The following is a 17175-nucleotide window of genomic DNA, read 5'->3' as shown; positions in this document are numbered from 1 at the left end:
CTGCAATTCTTTCAATGTTGTTTTAAAATGAGCGAACCAGTCCAACACATCTAGGATGGTACACACAGTGGCTAAGTACCCACATGACTTCATCCTCTCTTTGAAACACCATGAGAACAAACTTGAAGGAAATTATAGCCTTGCTGGGAACCCCAAGTGTCTTCTTTTTAAAAGATATTCCAAAACAATTTAGTCCTGAGGCGCATTCTGTAGCTTTAAGTATTATTCAAAATTAAAACTACTATCTTATCAGACAACTAATGGAAAGACAAGCTACCAACCACAAGAAAATATTTGTATCCACAATATATAAATAGTTCCTACAAATGAATAACAAAAAGACAAGCAACTCAATTTAGAAATTGGGCAAAAGGCTTGAAAAGATACCTCAACAAAAGAAGACACAAAAATGTCCAATAAACACATGGAAAGATGATCAACATCATTAGTAATAAGGAAATTATATCATTTCACATTCAGTGGGATGGCTAAAATGAGAAAGATTAATAACAACAAATGTTGGTGAGGTTGAAGACTAGAATTAGAACTGTTATACTGCTAGTGGGAGGGGCAGCAACGCAAAAACTTTGTAAATTTGACTGTAATTTCTTAAACGTATACCTACCCTATGACCCAGAAATTCCACTCCTACATATTCATCCAGACAAATGAAAACACTTGTTAAGAAAACACATGAAAATGTTTATGGCAGTTTTTTTTTTATACTAGCTTCAAACTGGAAGCAATTCAAATGTCCAACAATAGGATAATGGATAAACAAATAGTATTATATTTATACAACAGAATAGTACCCAGTATAAAAGAGAATAAAATACTCATACATGCAATAACATAGATGAGTCTTGAGTGAAAGAAGTCAGACACAAAACAGTACATACTGAATAAATCCATTTATATGAAGTTCATGTAAAACTATAGTGGTTTATATCAGACAAGTGGTTGCCTACGGGTGAGCTGAATATTGACTGAAAAAAAAAGTGAGAGAGTTTTCTGGGAGTGATGAAAACGTTTGGTATTTTCATTGGTCTGGTGGTTATAAAGGTATACACGTTTGTCAAAGCTCATCACATTGTATACTAACAACCCGTACATTTTTACCATATGTCAATTTTCCCATAATAAAAGAAACATAATGGGTTGACATAGCTAGCTTGATGTGGATGGTCAGGGAAAGCTTCTCTGAGGAGGTGCCATGTTTTCAGACCTGAAGGAGGAGAAGAAGTTGCCCATGTGGTGGTTGTAGGAAAGCTTATGAAAAAGCCCAGAGGTGAGAGAGAGTTGGTAGTGCTTGAAAAAAAGAAAGAACTGTTACAGAATGAACTGTGTCCCCCACAAAATTTTTATGTTGAAGTCCTAACTCCCAGCATCTCAGAATGTGACTGTATTTGGAGATGGGGCCTTCACAGAGGTAATTAAGTTAAATGAGGTCATTAGAGTAGACCTTTGGGTCAAAAGGACTGATCCTTCCAAGAGGAAATTTGGACACAGCATGTATAAAGGGAAGCCGATATGAAGGCTCAGGGAAGAGATGGCCTTTCATAAACTCAGGAAAGAGACCTGGAACACATCCTTCCCTCATGGCCCTCAGAAGAAACCAACCCTACCAACACTTTGATCTAGAACTTATAACCTCCAGAACTGTGAGAAAATAAATGTCTGTTGTTTAAACCATGCCACCCAGTCTGTGCCCCTAGTAAACTAATACATGGATCTAATACATGGCTGAAGCCCTAATTGTTAGGACATGGGGCTGGAGAGGAAGGCAGGGTCCAGATCACGCAGGGTCTGAAAGGCCACGGTAAGAAGGCTGGACTGTTGTCAAAGGGCAATGGGAAACGACTGAAGAATTTTAAGCAGGGAAGAAATGTGACTGGAATTTATGGGAAGCCAGTTAGGAAGCACTTGCTTGTAGCTATTGCCATAACCGCAGGCCAGAAGAGACGACAGGGGCCTGGGTAGGGTGGTCATGGACAAACAAGGGGTGGGTGAGTTCAAGATGTATTTTGGAAGAGAACTGGCAGAGCTGCTGATAGATTAGATGTGAGGGTGAAGGAAAGGCAAGAGTTGAAGCCAAGACTCTTTACCAACAAGAGGAACTGTGCTACCCCGGTCTCCTTAATGGTGTCTGAGCTCCCCAAGCATGTCTGGGCCCTTCCAGTTGCTGTACTTTCTGCCTGGAAAGCTCTTCCCCTGGGGCCAACATTTTAGGTCTGCTCAAAAGTCACCTCCCTGGAGGGCCCTGCCCTGCCCAAGCTATTCCGAGAAGCTCCTGGTACTCTCCACTGCCTTCCCTGAGTTATGTTCCTCCATAGCCTTCCCGACACTGTGCTGTACATCTATGTGCATGGGTGTTTGTTGTCAGTTTTCCCTAGTGTAATATGTCTCCCTTATCCTCAGGGAAAATGTTTCAAGACTCCCACTGGATGCCTGAAATTGTGGAGAGTAATGAATCCTATATACATGATGTTTTTTTCCCACACAAACCTATAATAAAGTTTAATTTATAAATTAGGCACAATGAGAAATTAACAACAATAGCTAATAATAACACAGAACAATTATAACAATATACTGTTCACAAGTTCATGGGTAGAAGATTCATTCTTGGCTGGGCACGGTGGCTCATGCCTGCAATCCCAGCACTTTGGGAGGTCGAGGCTGGTGGATCACTTCAGGTCAGGAGTTCAACACCAGCCTGGCCAACATGGTGAAACCTCGTCTCTTTAAAAAGGCAAAAATTAGCCAGGCGGGGTGGTACATGCCTGTAATCCCAGCTACTTGGGAGGCTGAGGCAGGAGAATCACTTGCACCCAGGAGGCGGAAGTCGCAGTGAGCCGTTATTGCGCCACTGCAATCCAGCCTGGGTGACAGAGCTAGACTCTGTCTCAAAGAAAAAAGAAGATTCATTGTTACCAGAGATTTTAGCAACCTCGGAATACGTTTTTTTTTTCTTTCCTTACTAAGTCAGCAACTTTCACCTACTAAAGGAAGCACTAGAGAGCTTTTCTTTGTCATATCCGAATTGCATTATCACTCTCTCCCATTGGAGCCACCGTTAAGTAAAATAAGCGTTACTTGAACACAAGCACTGGCATGCTGCGACAGTGACTGACAGCTGGGTAGCACAGACTTTATCCTTGTTGACCAGGATAAGCTGGACAAAGGGAAGACTCCTGTCCTGGGTGGGATGGAGTGGGATGGCGTTAGACTCCATTATACTACTCAGAATGCACACAATTTAAAATGTATAAATTGTTTATCTTTGGAATTTCCCATTTAATATTTTCATACCATAGTTGACTGCAAGTAACTGAAACCACGGATAAGTGGTGACAACTGGATAAGCCCCATGTTTCCTGCCGCATCCCAGAATGGCGTGTGGTAGAGCAGGAAGAAATACTCATTGAATGAATGAGTGGAAATGAGTCTTAAAAGTCTGGAGAATTCCTGCTCAAAAGTCTTCAATAGTAAAAGACATTCCCATGTGTCTAAAATGAATGAAACAGTTTTATCTAGAATGGGCTTAACGAAGAGGGATAAAGGGCTCTTGAGGCCACTTATTCTAGAATTTCCTGAGTTAGGAGCCCTAAAGTGAACAGGGGTTTTACAAGCCCACACTTTCCACAAGTGGGTGTAACATCACTTTGCCCCACCTTGGTACTTCATTTCTGGAGCACAGGAAGTTGAAGCCCCTCTCCAAACCCTGCCCCAAAGCCCTGATTTTCAGCTCACTGTCAATCGCAGCTCCATCCTGCAAGAACAGATTCTGAACAAATTATGCAACTTCATGGCAAGGGCCCAGAGACCGAGTGGGGGTTTCAGCAAGATAAATTCCTGGGCCATCTGGCCATGATGAAATTTATCTGGCTCCATGTCCATTTTTCTTTTCCACCAATTGGAGTCCTTTGGGCCACACAAACAGTGCCACTTCTCTCCATTTAATGCCTCCTCTGCCCACTGCAAGTGCTGCCTGTTACTGAGGAAGCAGAGACATATTTAGAAAGTTGCTTCTGGAAACCACATTTCAGGGAGTTCTCACTTCACCAGGTGGGAAGACGACCATGATGGTACAGGAGCAGAGAGAGCTTTGCAGCAGCTTCCTATGAGCCTGCATCCCGGAAGCTTCTCTAATAATAAAGTGAGATTAGTTGCCCTCAGAACAGGCAGTGGGGTTCAAAATAATGGCTTGGTGACTTTTCTGCAAAGGTGTGCAAATGGAATTTAAAAAAAAATGTCAGCAAAATTTCAAATTTCATTCTGATGCCTTTCCAAAGGATGATCTACAGTCACTCCAGGGCTATGGGGATGTGAGGACAGCATGCTGTTCTGTGTTTCAGGTGGGTAGAAAAGACATGAAAGGGTCTCTCATAGACTTCTAAGGAAATAGGGACATCCTTTCAGAGAGTGACCCATAATCACAGTCTCCACTGAGACCATGAAGATGGGACAGGCAAGCATAAAAGAAGGTGCTCCAATGCTCTCAGCCTTACTCACTGCCCCCAAAGCAAAACACCTTCCCCATGTAACAGAAGTCTCAGGTGCCAGCTCAACTTCCTGTCTTTCTTCCCCCATAACTTGCTGCTCTCTAAGGAGCAGGGGAAATTCAATTACTGAGCAAGATTCATTTGCCTTGAGTTGCAACCACTGTCCCACCCTGTGTTTGCAAAACCATTACCTTAAAGGTCATCTCTGGAAGTGTGGCCTTGTCCTATGGCAAGGTGGGAGAGGTCCCAGGCACCCTTCACCAAGTCCATCTCTTGTCCGGTCATGCTGAAGAAAGGCACCCTTGGAGGAGTACAGTCCTCTCTTTGGTGTGTGACACAATTCAGAGCAGTAAGTGCAGGCCGGGCATGGTGGCTCACACCTGTAATCCCAGTACTTGTGGGAGGCCGAGTTGGGTGGATCACTTGAGGTCAGGAGTTCCAGACCAGCCTGCCCAAGATGATGAAACCCCACCTCTATTAAAAATACAAAAATTAGCTGGGCATGGTGGCACATGCTTATAATCCCAGCTACTCAGGAGGCTAAGGCAGGAGAATTGCTTGAACCTGGGAGGCAGAAGTTGCAGTGAGCTGAGATCATGCCACTGCACTCCAGCCTGGGTGAGAGACTGAGACTGTCTCAAAACAACAACAACAACAACAACAACAACAACAACAGAGTAATAACTGCTAGAAAAGAAAAGAAACAGGAAAAGGAGAGTATCGCCCTCTCCCTCCTGGGGAGTTACAATAGCTAATGTTCACTGCCTGTTTTCTACATGCTTTGTCTGCATTAACTCATTTAATTCCCACAACATCCTCATAAAGTAGGTACCACTGGTATCCCCATTTTGCAGATGAGAAAATAAAGTGCAGATAGGTAGGTAACTGGCCTAACTTCATGTAGCTCGTAAGTAGCCTAGCTCCATAAGCTATGAGGACAGCCCCTCCACCGTACTACTTGTGAACTTCAAGAACAATATATAAACCACAGTCATAATTAAAAACCTCTTAAAAAGGAATCAACCCCAAAGTAAACATATTAAGAATGGCTTTCTCTCATGGAAAGTTAATTCGCGTTTTGCTTTCTAGGTGAGTCATCACCTGCTTTTTTTCATCTTAGCTGAGCTGGCACTGCAGGGAGCAAGGAGACTGGGAGGATCTCTCCCATGAGTCAGCACTATTCCATCACAAACAGGCTCTCCCTGCCATCCACTCAAGTCTGCCCTTCTGCCTCTTCAGCTCTTGAAAAAATCAGACAGATGCACAAAATCCCTCTATCACTCTACCTGTGTCCAAAACATGAACCTCTGACTGCAGCCTGGACTTGCCGAGCCCACAGTGAATAGTAGTCATTACACAACACCACGCTGTTCTTTCCCTTCAGAAAGGGCCAACCAAAGACAACAAGAGGGCTGGGCGCAGTGGCTCACGCCTGTAAAAATCCCAGGACTTTGGGAGAAACAGGCGGGCAGATCACCTGAGGTCAGGAGTTCGAGACCAGCCTGGCCAATATGGTGAAACCCTGTCTCTACTAAAAATAAAAAAAAATAAAAAAATAAAAAATAGCTGGACATGGCGACGGGCACCTGTAATCCCAGCTACTTGGGAGGCTGAGACAGGAGAATTGTTTGAACCCAGGAAGTGGAGGTTGCAGTGAGCTGAGACCGCACCATTGCACTCCAGCCTGGGCAACAAGAATGAAACTCCGTCTCAAAAACAAACAACAACAACAAAAAACAAAAAGATGACAACAGGATGAAACTGGAGGGAAGAGTGACATGAAGGAGACTGCTGGGCGTGCTCCTTAAAATGCCCAACACAGTGCTCATGTTTATAATCCCAGCACTTTGGGAGGCTGAGGTGGGAAAATTGCTCAAAGCCAGGAGTTCTAGACCAACCAACCTCTATGGGCAACATAGCGAAACCCCATTTCTACCAAAAAAAAATTTTTTTTAATTAACCAGGCACAGTGTCACTCCCCTAGTCCTAGCTACTTGGGAGGCTGAGGAGGGAGGCTCACCTGAGCCCAGGAGGTTGGGGCTGCAGTGAGCTGTGATTGTGTCACTGTACTCCAGCCTGGGCGACAGAGCAAGATCTGTCCAAATAAAGAAGTCCAACTACAAGTGTTCCTCAAGCAGCAGGTACTGTAGCAGGCACTGTGATGGCCTCAGCATCCATCTCCTTCTCTCCCTGTGTTTTAGCCAGGGGGGCTAGCTGGGACTAAGCTGCCCCAGCTCCATCGATGGGGACTGACCAGGTTAATTTAATCAGTGTAATCTCCCTGCATTCATTGCTACAGTGGTTCATGAAGGGGTGGACACTTGGCATATGATGGTCAGTCAGAGTAACACCCATACACCTTGTCTGGAGGTTGGGAAAAGAGAATTCCCTCTTGCACTGGTCCACGCAAGATGTAGATATGAGGCCTGGGATTTCTTACCAGAGTCCACCTGTGGATGCGGCCAACACACAGGGGAACACAGAGCTGTGTATAATGCAGAGGAACAGACTGGGGCCCCAACCAAACCATACCTGGATTTACCGTAAACAACTTATCCCATTCAGGTTTTAAGACGGTTTAAGTTGGGGTTTCTGTTGCTTTTGCCAAAGCAGTTTATTGAATAACCACCATTCACAGTGAACTCCAAATGGCAATGGAAATCTGCCTAAGGTTCTGATATTCGGTCAAACCTAATGTGTATTTGGCTCAGAGGTAGAAACATGCCCTGTTTTTTCAAGTCTCAGCTCAGGAATCACCTCTTCTGGTTGACACACGTGTTTGTTCATTTGCCCAACAAATAGAGACGCCGCATCTATTATGTGCCAGTTCCTATTCTGAGTGCCGAGGTTTCAAGCATAAATAAAACGTGACTCCTGTCCTTGAGGAGTTGCATGGGGAAATAATACAAGCAAACCAACTAATGGAAGTTGGGGGCGAAGGCTTTGATTGGGGTGAGTATCAGGGGCTACTGGAACACAAAGGAGGGGCCCATAGGCATAGGAGCCAGGAGAAGGTGCTGGGAAAGGTCATGGTTAAACCAAGTTCCAAAAGCATTGCCTAAGTCAGTAGTTCTCAGCCAGGAGCAGGTTCGCCCACCAGGGGACATGTGCAATGCCTGGAGACATATTTTGGTTGTCACAGCTGGGAGGGGCTTCCGGCACCTCATGCATGGGTAGAGGCCAGGGATGCTGCTAAACATCCTATAATGCACAGGACAGCGCACCGTGTGAAGAAACTCTACAGCCCTAAGTGTTAACAGTGAGGAGATTGAGCAGCCTAGACCTGGATGAAGCAGGTAGGAAGGGAGATTCCAGGCAGAGCGATGCATGCGTGCAAAGACCTGGACATGGGAAACCACAGGACAAGTTTGGGGAAGGTGTTCAGGCTGGAGCCAAGGGGGTGGGTTAACGAGTGACAAGCGTCAGCTAGAAGGGCATATCTGAGCCAGCCAGAGCAGAAAAGTCCTGAGCTGGGAGCTTAGAGTCTGAGTTTTATCCCCAAAGCTATGGGGAGCTCCTGAAGGATTTTGAACAAGAGTGTGTGTTTTAGAAGGATTTCCCCGGCAACTGTCTGGCAGCTCAGCAGTGGTGAGTAAAGGAGACTGTACTGGGCAGTGGCTATGGGACAGACAGGAAGGAAGAAACCCTCAGGAGCACTCCTTCCCATCCAAGTTCATTGCCACAGCATGTTGCATGTGCCTCTACCTCTCTCCTCCACTAGTGTGTAATTACCTGGCCATGCACGAACATTAATACATCTTTCCCTTCTCCACAGGGCCTCACACAGGTAGGTACAGTGGAATCTCACAGAAGGCTTAGATGCTAATGCTAATGCCAGCCGGCAGAGTAGGTAAAAATCATATAGAGAAAAGCCCTTGAAAATCTCTTAACTCATCCACTTAGTGTAGCCCATGTAGCCCTGTGCATAAAACCTTATACGGTAATAGGGAAAAAGAAACATATAATCTGCAATGTACAATATAAACAAAATACATGCAAAAGCTAGTTTCTTAGCTTTATTTAAATTTTGTTTTCCTTTTTCTTTCAGGGCTTGTATTACTGAATTTACGTACATTAAGTGCGCATATGCTGCCATGGTTCCAATGCACTCAATAAATGTGCTAGAAGAAAGAAAAGGAATGGCAATTCCCAAGGGGTGTTTTCGTTTGTCGCTGGCCTCCAGCTCCTGCAGGGGCTTGGCAGACATGGGTGGCCCAGGAGTGCATAGGATTGTAAGGAACCAGTGGACTCTCAGCCATACTGCTTAGGACTAGAATTTGGATTCCCCCAGCTGCTGGGCACACTGCCAGCTGTCAGCCCTCAGATGTCAGCTCTCGCAGGGAATTGCCCTTGGCTGAAGAGAACGGCCTCACCCAAGGACATCCAATGACTGGTCCATTCTAGAGTACATATGCACAGCTGCTTCCCAAACTTGAGACAACTCTGCAGGGCCATCTGAGCTGCAGAGCCTCCATGGGGTCAGCTGAGGCCTTGTAGTGTCTGTACCATAGCCCAACTTCTAAATCTGCCTAAACCTGCTTCCTCCTCTCCCTGCCAGTATACCTAGAACATGCTGGGGACCCTGGCCTGAAAGAAGTGGCTACCCTAGGTCAAGAGGGTAGGAGGTCCCAGAGTCCGGGAAAAATGGGGATGGGCAGGCAGGTACCAAGAGTAAAAGCAGACAGGGTCCAGAATGCAGGGAATCAGAGAGAAGATGCAGGCAGATAGCACTGGAGTGCTGCTAACAGAAGGGAAGTTGTTTATCTCCTGCCCAGTGGGAAGTTGCCTACAGGGGAGGGAAATTCTTGGCCTGCAGGGGAGGTCTGGCTCTGAAGGAGGTCATAGGCCATCCTGAAACCCCTCCGCTTCCCTCTCAAACCTGCCAACAAGCATCCCACCTCCCACTCCTGACTCACCAAGTGGCCTCCATCATTGTGGGGTTGATAAGTATCTTTCTGGGCAGCCATCAACCTGGTGAGATCCGGACTTTACCTAAAGACCCCCTTCACCCTCAAACACCTCGATCTCTTTGCCTCAGGCTCTCCCAGGAAGCCTGATTCCCCATGAGCAGATATTTCCCTTGGATTAGAAGTCCCTGTTAAAATATAATGTACTGTAAATTAAGTCAAGATAACATATCAAGCCAGGGTTATTATAGCTTATGTTAGCTGGGAGAGGTAAGAGAAGGAAATGAAAGGCTGAGATGGGGGGCTATGGAGGAAAGTTTTGGGTGAGATGCTAAGGTGGTAATGGTGGTGGGGTCAACACAAGAGCACCTAGGTCAGGGGGGCAACAAGAAGGTTGCTTCTAGAATAAAGGACAAAATCTCCAAATCCAACCAATTGCTTCCCAATGGAGCAAAGAGCTGGTTGTATCCTTAACTGGGACCACTCCATTACGCAGCACCAGGGCATTCCTGTGGTTGGCCTTGGTCTCTGTTACACCAAAGCTGTAAGATGCTGGGGCAGGTATGGGAAGTGGGTGGGCAGAAGAGATTTCTGTTAATAATAGGATTACAAATTTACCTAGGAGGTCCTAGACTTGCCATAAGCTTTGTGAGCAGTCAGGGACTTTCCAGATAATATTTCATTGTTCGACAAGTGGAACTCATCAAAACAACCATTTCAATTCCTTCATCTCCTTCCAGTAACCACTGCTCACCTGTAACAAAGGAAGCTAGCTGGCTGCATTGTCAGCCTTGAGGCTTGACATCAGACAATGCACCCAGGCCTTCTTCAGCAGGCCTTTGTAGACTGAGCTCTGAGAAATGGGCTCATTTTCCCCTTTGGGATATACTTTTATTCACTAGATGTCCCAACTGCTTCCTGAGTATTGCCCTGCCTGGTAATTTTTCTCTCCTTTCGCTTTCACCTGGTGCCTGCAGTGGAGGTAATGGACAGGCAACCTCCTTGTAGCGTGCATTGCTGTACTGTTGAGGCTGAATGGCTAACTTCTATCTCCTGGCCTTCCAGGAGGCTGCGGCTGCGGATGAGACTTCGGTTCTGTCAGTTAGATGCACCTGTGTGCACTTTGGATGGAGGAAATGGGGCAGGCCCATCTTTCTGCTGCCTTGGCTGCTGGAAGCTGTGTTGCTGAACACCACAGTCCTTAACCCCGGCTCTATGGGTTCTCTCATTCCTGGATCATGCTACGACTGTGTTTTCTTAACCTCGGTGTTCCAGGGCAGGCCGCTTCTCCACCTTCCTGCTTGAGGAAGAGGCAGCCGCCCCTCCTCAGGGCCAGCCCTGTGATCTTGTTCTAGGAATCTTTCCAGGAACATTCCTTCAGCCCGCCCATGATTTTGTGAGCACCTAATTCCTAAGAGTCATTTTTTTGGTCTGTTTTAAACAGCTTGATGTTTTCAGTTTTCTGCAGCTGGACTTTGCCTGATACCCCTTTTTATAGATTTACATGTACTTTTCAGCTGTAGAAGCATCTGGTTTCAAACATTTCCCCAGAGAAGGCCTCCGGAATGAGAACTAATGACTGTGATCATCTCTTTGAGATGCATCAGTGAATCAACCATCCTTTTTAACATTTGCAAACCCACTGCCCACATTTTAGGGTCTGAGCCCACTGCACTGGCAACTACCTCCAGTGCATGGAACTTTAGGTAAGGTGCTAGAGAGAAACGAAGAGAAGTAGTTTGTAAAAGTCCCTACTTCTGAGAGGTCAACATTCATTTTCAAAGTTATAATTCAAACAATAAATTTCAGAGTCTCCCTCATAGCCAAGGCACATAGCTGGCTCCCTTCCTGCCACCTATTTTTAAACTCCAAAAACAGATCAAGGTTGAAGAGGTGCATTTTTCTTTCTGGGGGATGATTTAATGATTACTTGCCCTTTGGAAGCAAAGGCTTCATATCCACATACTGGGGTAAATAATTTGACTGATAAAGGAAAAATCTCTTAGGTCTTTATTCTGCCTGAGAATCATATTTGCAGCATTTTTTCTTTTCCTCACTGTTTCATTATTTTCCACATGACTTTCATTCAGAAAATAACATTTTAAAAATTCTTTGAAATAGAGATATTTTTGCTTTTACACATTAGGCTGACATTTTCTTTTCTACCTGCTTTATACATAGGGATGAATTAATTTCAATGCCAAAGTTGGTTTAATAATATGATCTGGTCTTTTGCGAGTTTGGAGCATCTTGTGAAAATAACACATGCGGCTGGGTGCGGTGGCTCAAGCCTGTAATCCCAGCACTTTGGGAGGCCGAGACGGGCAGATCACGAGGTCAGGAGATTGAGACCATCCTGGTTAACATGGTGAAACCCCGTCTCTACTAAAAAAAATACAAAAAACTAGCCGGGTGTGGTGGCGGGCGCCTGTAGTCCCAGCTACTCGGGAGACTGAGGCAGGAGTGAGCCCGGGAGGCGGAGCTTGCAGTGAGCCGAGATCCAGCCACTGCACTCCAGCCTGGGCAACAGAGCGAGACTCCGTCTCAAAAAAAAAAAAAAAAAAAAAAAGAAAATAACAAATCCTTCTAATAAGAATGTGTCCTTCTAGAATATTACTACCACGTGAGGCATCGTTACTGCCGAGAGTGTACTACATCCCTTAGCTGGCAGATTGACCAAAAGGTTGAAGATTGTTGCTGTAAAACACAGTGATCCCAAACCCCTTGGAGCTAAGGGTCTCCCTCCTATAGGCCCTAATAACTCTTGCTCTATGGGAACATTTTGAAACAATCCATGCTGCTACAGTCCTGGTGCTAAGATTTGCCTGTGTAGCATGTATTTGCTTATTTATTCATTTATTTTTACATTCAGGCTTTTCCTTTGGGACTCCAGTCATCTTTCAAAAAATGCAAAAGTAAATCAATCTCCCAGTGCTTTTGCTTCTACGGTGTCAAGTTTCCCCAACCTGGCAGAAAGGACTGGATATTTTGGCAGGGCTTCTAGATCCCCAGACCCAGTGGGAAGAATGACATGTTTCCGATTGAATGACCGGCTCACTGCTGTGCTAATGGATTCTTTTGCCAGAAGTGCTCTGGTAATTTTAGCAAATCAAGAGCTCAGAAAATGAATGCATTGTTTAAAACTATGATTCACTTTTATTTCCTACTTTACTTGCTGGTCCATGTTTTGCTTGTGTGAGTTATTCATGTAAGAATGCTTGTGAGCCCTGACATCTAGCTGCTTCCAGAGGTTCAAAAATATAGGATATGGATTATATTACGTAAGGACAGATGTATAGTGAGGAAGGATGAATATAGAAGCCATACTGCATGGTGGTTAAGGGGAGGGGCTCTGGGGCTGGATAGGCAAATTATATAACTGGCCTCAGTTTCTTCATCTATACAACGGGCATAATGAAAGCATCTACTTGGCTGATAACTATGCAAATGCAATGAGATAATACACATGAAAAGTCTAGAATAGGGCTTGGTCTATAGTGAGCAGTTGGTAAATATTAGACATTTTTCATATGATTAGTATAAAAAGCACAAGAGGAGATATAGGTAAGCAATTTCATTCTTACAGTCAACAGTCTAAATTCTTAAAGCCATTCCCGAGATGATCATTTTTCTCTTAAGGGGGCTCATCATCATAGTTTTGAGATCACATGCACTTCTCAAAGAAATATCTATTTTAAAGAAGTCTATTAGAATAAAGCAGGCTTCCCCTAAAGTAACATGTACTTGGTATACTTATACATGTCTGTGAGGGTGAGCAATCTCCTCCTAAAAATCATCTCCCTCCTTCTATTGTTCTAGGTAAATTGCTAACATGACATTCCAAAGGTATTAAGTGAGTGCTGCAAGTCATGTCACTTGGTTAAGAAACGATCTTCAATGTTCTCTTTTTAAGGTTAATAGGGAAACAACTGACCCATTTCCTCATAACTGTCAAAGTGTTTTTGCCTAGAATCTCACAAAAAAACCCTATTAATGCCAGTCTTGAAATAAATTAAGAATCCTACTATGTCTCAGATGCCTGGGCAGATGAAAAAGTTCCCCAAACTAAGCAAGCATCAAGGAAGAAGGTTCACTGTTGGTGGGGAAAGATTAACTGGAAGCTTCCAATGCCCGATTTTTAATCACAGGCTGATTATCAAATTGCTGAACGAATTTGGCATAGGAAATATTTTTTATAAGGAGAAAAATTAACATTGAATAATTTAACCTAGCAGAAAAATAAAAGATTTGCCCAAAGCATCTGTAATTTTATAAAACTAAACTACCAAAGTGTTTTATGAAAAAGGAAAAAGAAACAAAAGATAAGGGTAACACGACCAACACAAACATCAAGTTTAAATATAAGGAAGGTGATTAGAAATTCAAATTAGGTAGAATATCTTTGTTTTAAATTGGACCATTAAAAAATCCCATTTTAAGGCTTTGTGGCAAAAGATGACTAATCCTGAGGGGGAAAAATATTGTTGCCTTCTAATTAGCACGGCATATTTAAAAAAACCAAGTGTCAAACTACAATTTCTCAAATTACAAGTTTATCTAGATATATTTGAATTATAACTCTTATTTTAAAAAGTGTTTATTTATATTTAGAGAAACATTTTAGGGGAATGGGAAGGAAACACTGTTCACAAACTTAGGTGTAGATTCAAGATCATGTGAAATGCTGGGGCAGGGTGAGGCATTACTGTACCTCTCAGCACAGGACCATTCACCTGAGCTCATGGGTCCAAAGACAAGTCACGGGGTGCAGGCAACTGGAGAGGAGGCACCAAATTGCAACTCATCATCTGGGGAAATCTGACGGGACTAAAATAATTTCTGCAGCTTGGCCACATCACTGAACATAAGCATGTGCTTTGTCACATGAAATTATCAAACCGCCCTGTTGGACATCTCATTGTTTCCATGGCATACCGAGTAGTTACGAAATCAGGAACAAATCTAACTTTTCAACATCGCTATGAATTAAAAGAAGCCTGTGTTCAAGTGAATTCTAACCCATGGCCACAGTCCCTACTGAGTTTCTAAGGACAGAGGGGAGAATAAATTCAGGACGTTTAGAATATCCATGGAGTTTAAGGTCCGTAATGTGCTATTCATAACATGGCACAATTTGGAAATCATGATCCTTTTAGCAATAATCTGTTACTCTGACACATTCCAAGTAGTCCTACTTTGGAAACTAGGTAATAAAAAAATAGAAAATGTTTTAGTGCCTTTTAAAATTCCACAAATATGTGGTAAACCGAAACACAATGGGATGCTCTATCCCCCTTGCCTTCAGGGGAAAGCAAAGCTTGTATTCACCCAGCCCACCAGAGACTCACATCATATCCGCTGTTGCGGATTCCACGCCGGGGTCGCTCCCGAGTCACCAGAAGGTCCATCTCGGTTTCCCCTGGACTCGGGCTGTTCAGAGACTGCCGGCTTCGGTAGACAGAGTTCTTCATCTGTTGCCTGAAGAAAATTCAACAACTGTTATGATGCAGCAAATGCCCTGACAGATGGAATTCTCCACTGATCCAAAGTACAGGCAACCAATGAAGGGTTTGGATTTGCCTCACAAATCTCAGAATTGATGGTATTTATTCCCAGAATATAAGGGGCTGTAGAAAGAGTGAAATAAAGATTTTTTTTCCAGATGCTGTAATCATTTGGCTGAATTGTAAGCGTTCTTTCATATGGAAACTAGGTAACTACAATCAATTGCAACATTGCAACCTCATTTAAAATTCTGCTGATGGCAAGACCAGGGGTTCTCCCTTGACCCTCTAGGACAGCTAACGCTGATGGAACAAACTTGCCTTTGTTGACTTTGTTGACTCAGCAACCTCCTGTTCCTTTTACTCTTTCTGGTTTCACACGCAGGATTCTATGATGTGTTAATAAACCCTGTAGCTAGTGGGCTGCTTAATATTATGACTGTGGATAGATTTCTTTTCTGCTACTACCACAGTAGATTTCCTTCTGGACTAAGAAACCATAAACCCAGACATAATTTGGGGCTTTTCCATTCATCCGCCCTCACATTCACCCACCCATCCACCCATCCATCCATCCATCCGTCCATCCACCCACCCACATCTATACATCCACCTACCTACCCATCTATCCATCCATTCATCCATCCATCGTCGTCCGCCCATCCGCACGTCTATGCATCCGCCTGCCTGCCCGTCATCGTCACCGTCCACCCCTTGTCCGTCCGTCAAGCCCCACTTACTTGCCCACGTCTGTACATCCACTACCTGCCTGCCCGTCTGTCCATCCACCCCAATACCCGTAAATCTATCCATTCATCCATCACTTGTCCATCCATCCGTCAAGCTCAGCCCCACCCCGCAACCCCACGTCTATTACATCCACCTACCTGCCCGTCTATCCATCCATGACCACCCATCCATCTATTATCCATCAAATGTCATCCATCATCCATCCACCCGTCCTCCATCCATCCATCCATCCATCCATCCATCCATCCCTCATTTACTGCATGTCTACCATGTGCCATGCACCATGGAAGATGATGAACATCCACAGTGAACAAAACAGATTATGGCCCCTCCTCTCCTAGAGGTTACATCCTAATAAGAGAGACAGATAATTAACATGGTAATTTCAGAGTGATAAGTGCTATTAAGCTCTGACAAACAAGGACTAGGATGGGAGACAGTTTAGGATGATCAGGGAAGGCCTCTCTGGGGAGGTGACAATTTAGCTGAGTCCTAAGTGGAGCCGGCCACATGTTGATCTGGGCACAGAGCACTTCAGGCTCAGGGAGTAGCACATTCAGGGGCTCCACTCAGCTACTGCTAAAAAATTCATATATTTTTCACCCCTGTCTTGTCTCCACTTGTCATTAGAAAAATCTTTTCAAAGAGTAGGAAGTAAATAGCAACATAGTGAGGACAGTAGCTATGCTTTTCTTCTTCCACAAGAGGTAATTTTACAAGTGGGAATGAGGCTTATTGGGGACAAATGAGTTCCACATGATCCTGCAAGATGGCAAAGGGAGAGCACTTCCTTCTCACCCAGCCATTTTTTTTTTTGATAGGGTCTCAATCTGTCACCCTGGCTGGAGTGCAGTGTGACCTCACTGCAGTCTTGACCTCCCTGGATTAGGTGATCCTTCCATCTCACCCTCCTGAGTAGCTGGGTCTACTGGCACATACCACAAAGCTAGGCTAATTTTTTTGTAATTTTTGTAGAGATAGGGTTTCACCATGTTGCCCAGGCTGGTCTCGAACTCCTGGGCTCAAGCGATCCACCCACCTCAGCCACCCAAAGTACTGGGATTACAGGAGTGAGCCTCTGTGCCTGGCCAACACCGCCTATGTAATGTCTCTATTCTAAGATGCTAGCTATTCATGGGTTGAAGGTGAAGAGGCTGTATTATTTCTTCCCAGTGACTATGTGGGAAGCCCCAGAAACCTGGCAGGCAAACACATTTTTTTCATAGACACAGTAAGTTAGTCACAGAATTACAGTCATACATAGTCTAGGAGAGGCAGTAGAACTCTAAGGCAAAGCATTACCCTTGTTATTAGCCTTGGGAATAAAGCAGACACCACTGGTTCTAGACCTTCACCAATGAGGAGCTTATACCTGCTCAGAGAGCATCTGTTGCCTTTGCTTGCCTATTACCCATGGTAAACTTCCTTTGGTAAGAGCATCGTGATGTCACTTGGGGGCTCCCTTTCCTCCAGGGGTAGGCATGTGACTCAGGCTGGACCAATCCCAGC

General features: G+C 44.5%; 1 protein-coding gene across 4 annotated transcripts in view; it reads right to left on the bottom strand.

Annotated features, from left to right (window-relative positions):
- KIAA1549L (KIAA1549 like) overlaps positions 1-17175 on the bottom strand; it is a 297801-nt gene that overhangs the window by 35587 nt on the left and 245039 nt on the right. For all 4 annotated transcript variants that reach the window (XM_021925928.2, XM_009186337.3, XM_003910061.5 and 1 more), the window contains one exon: positions 14761-14890. In XM_021925928.2, coding sequence (XP_021781620.2) covers positions 14761-14890 — 130 coding nt within the window. The remainder of the gene's footprint in view (positions 1-14760; positions 14891-17175) is intronic.

The sequence above is a fragment of the Papio anubis genome, chromosome 12, assembly GCF_008728515.1.
Source record: "Papio anubis isolate 15944 chromosome 12, Panubis1.0, whole genome shotgun sequence".
Lineage (NCBI taxonomy): Eukaryota > Metazoa > Chordata > Mammalia > Primates > Cercopithecidae > Papio > Papio anubis.
The sequence above is the reverse complement of the archived record's forward strand: the minus strand, read 5'-3'. Positions and strand labels throughout refer to the sequence as shown.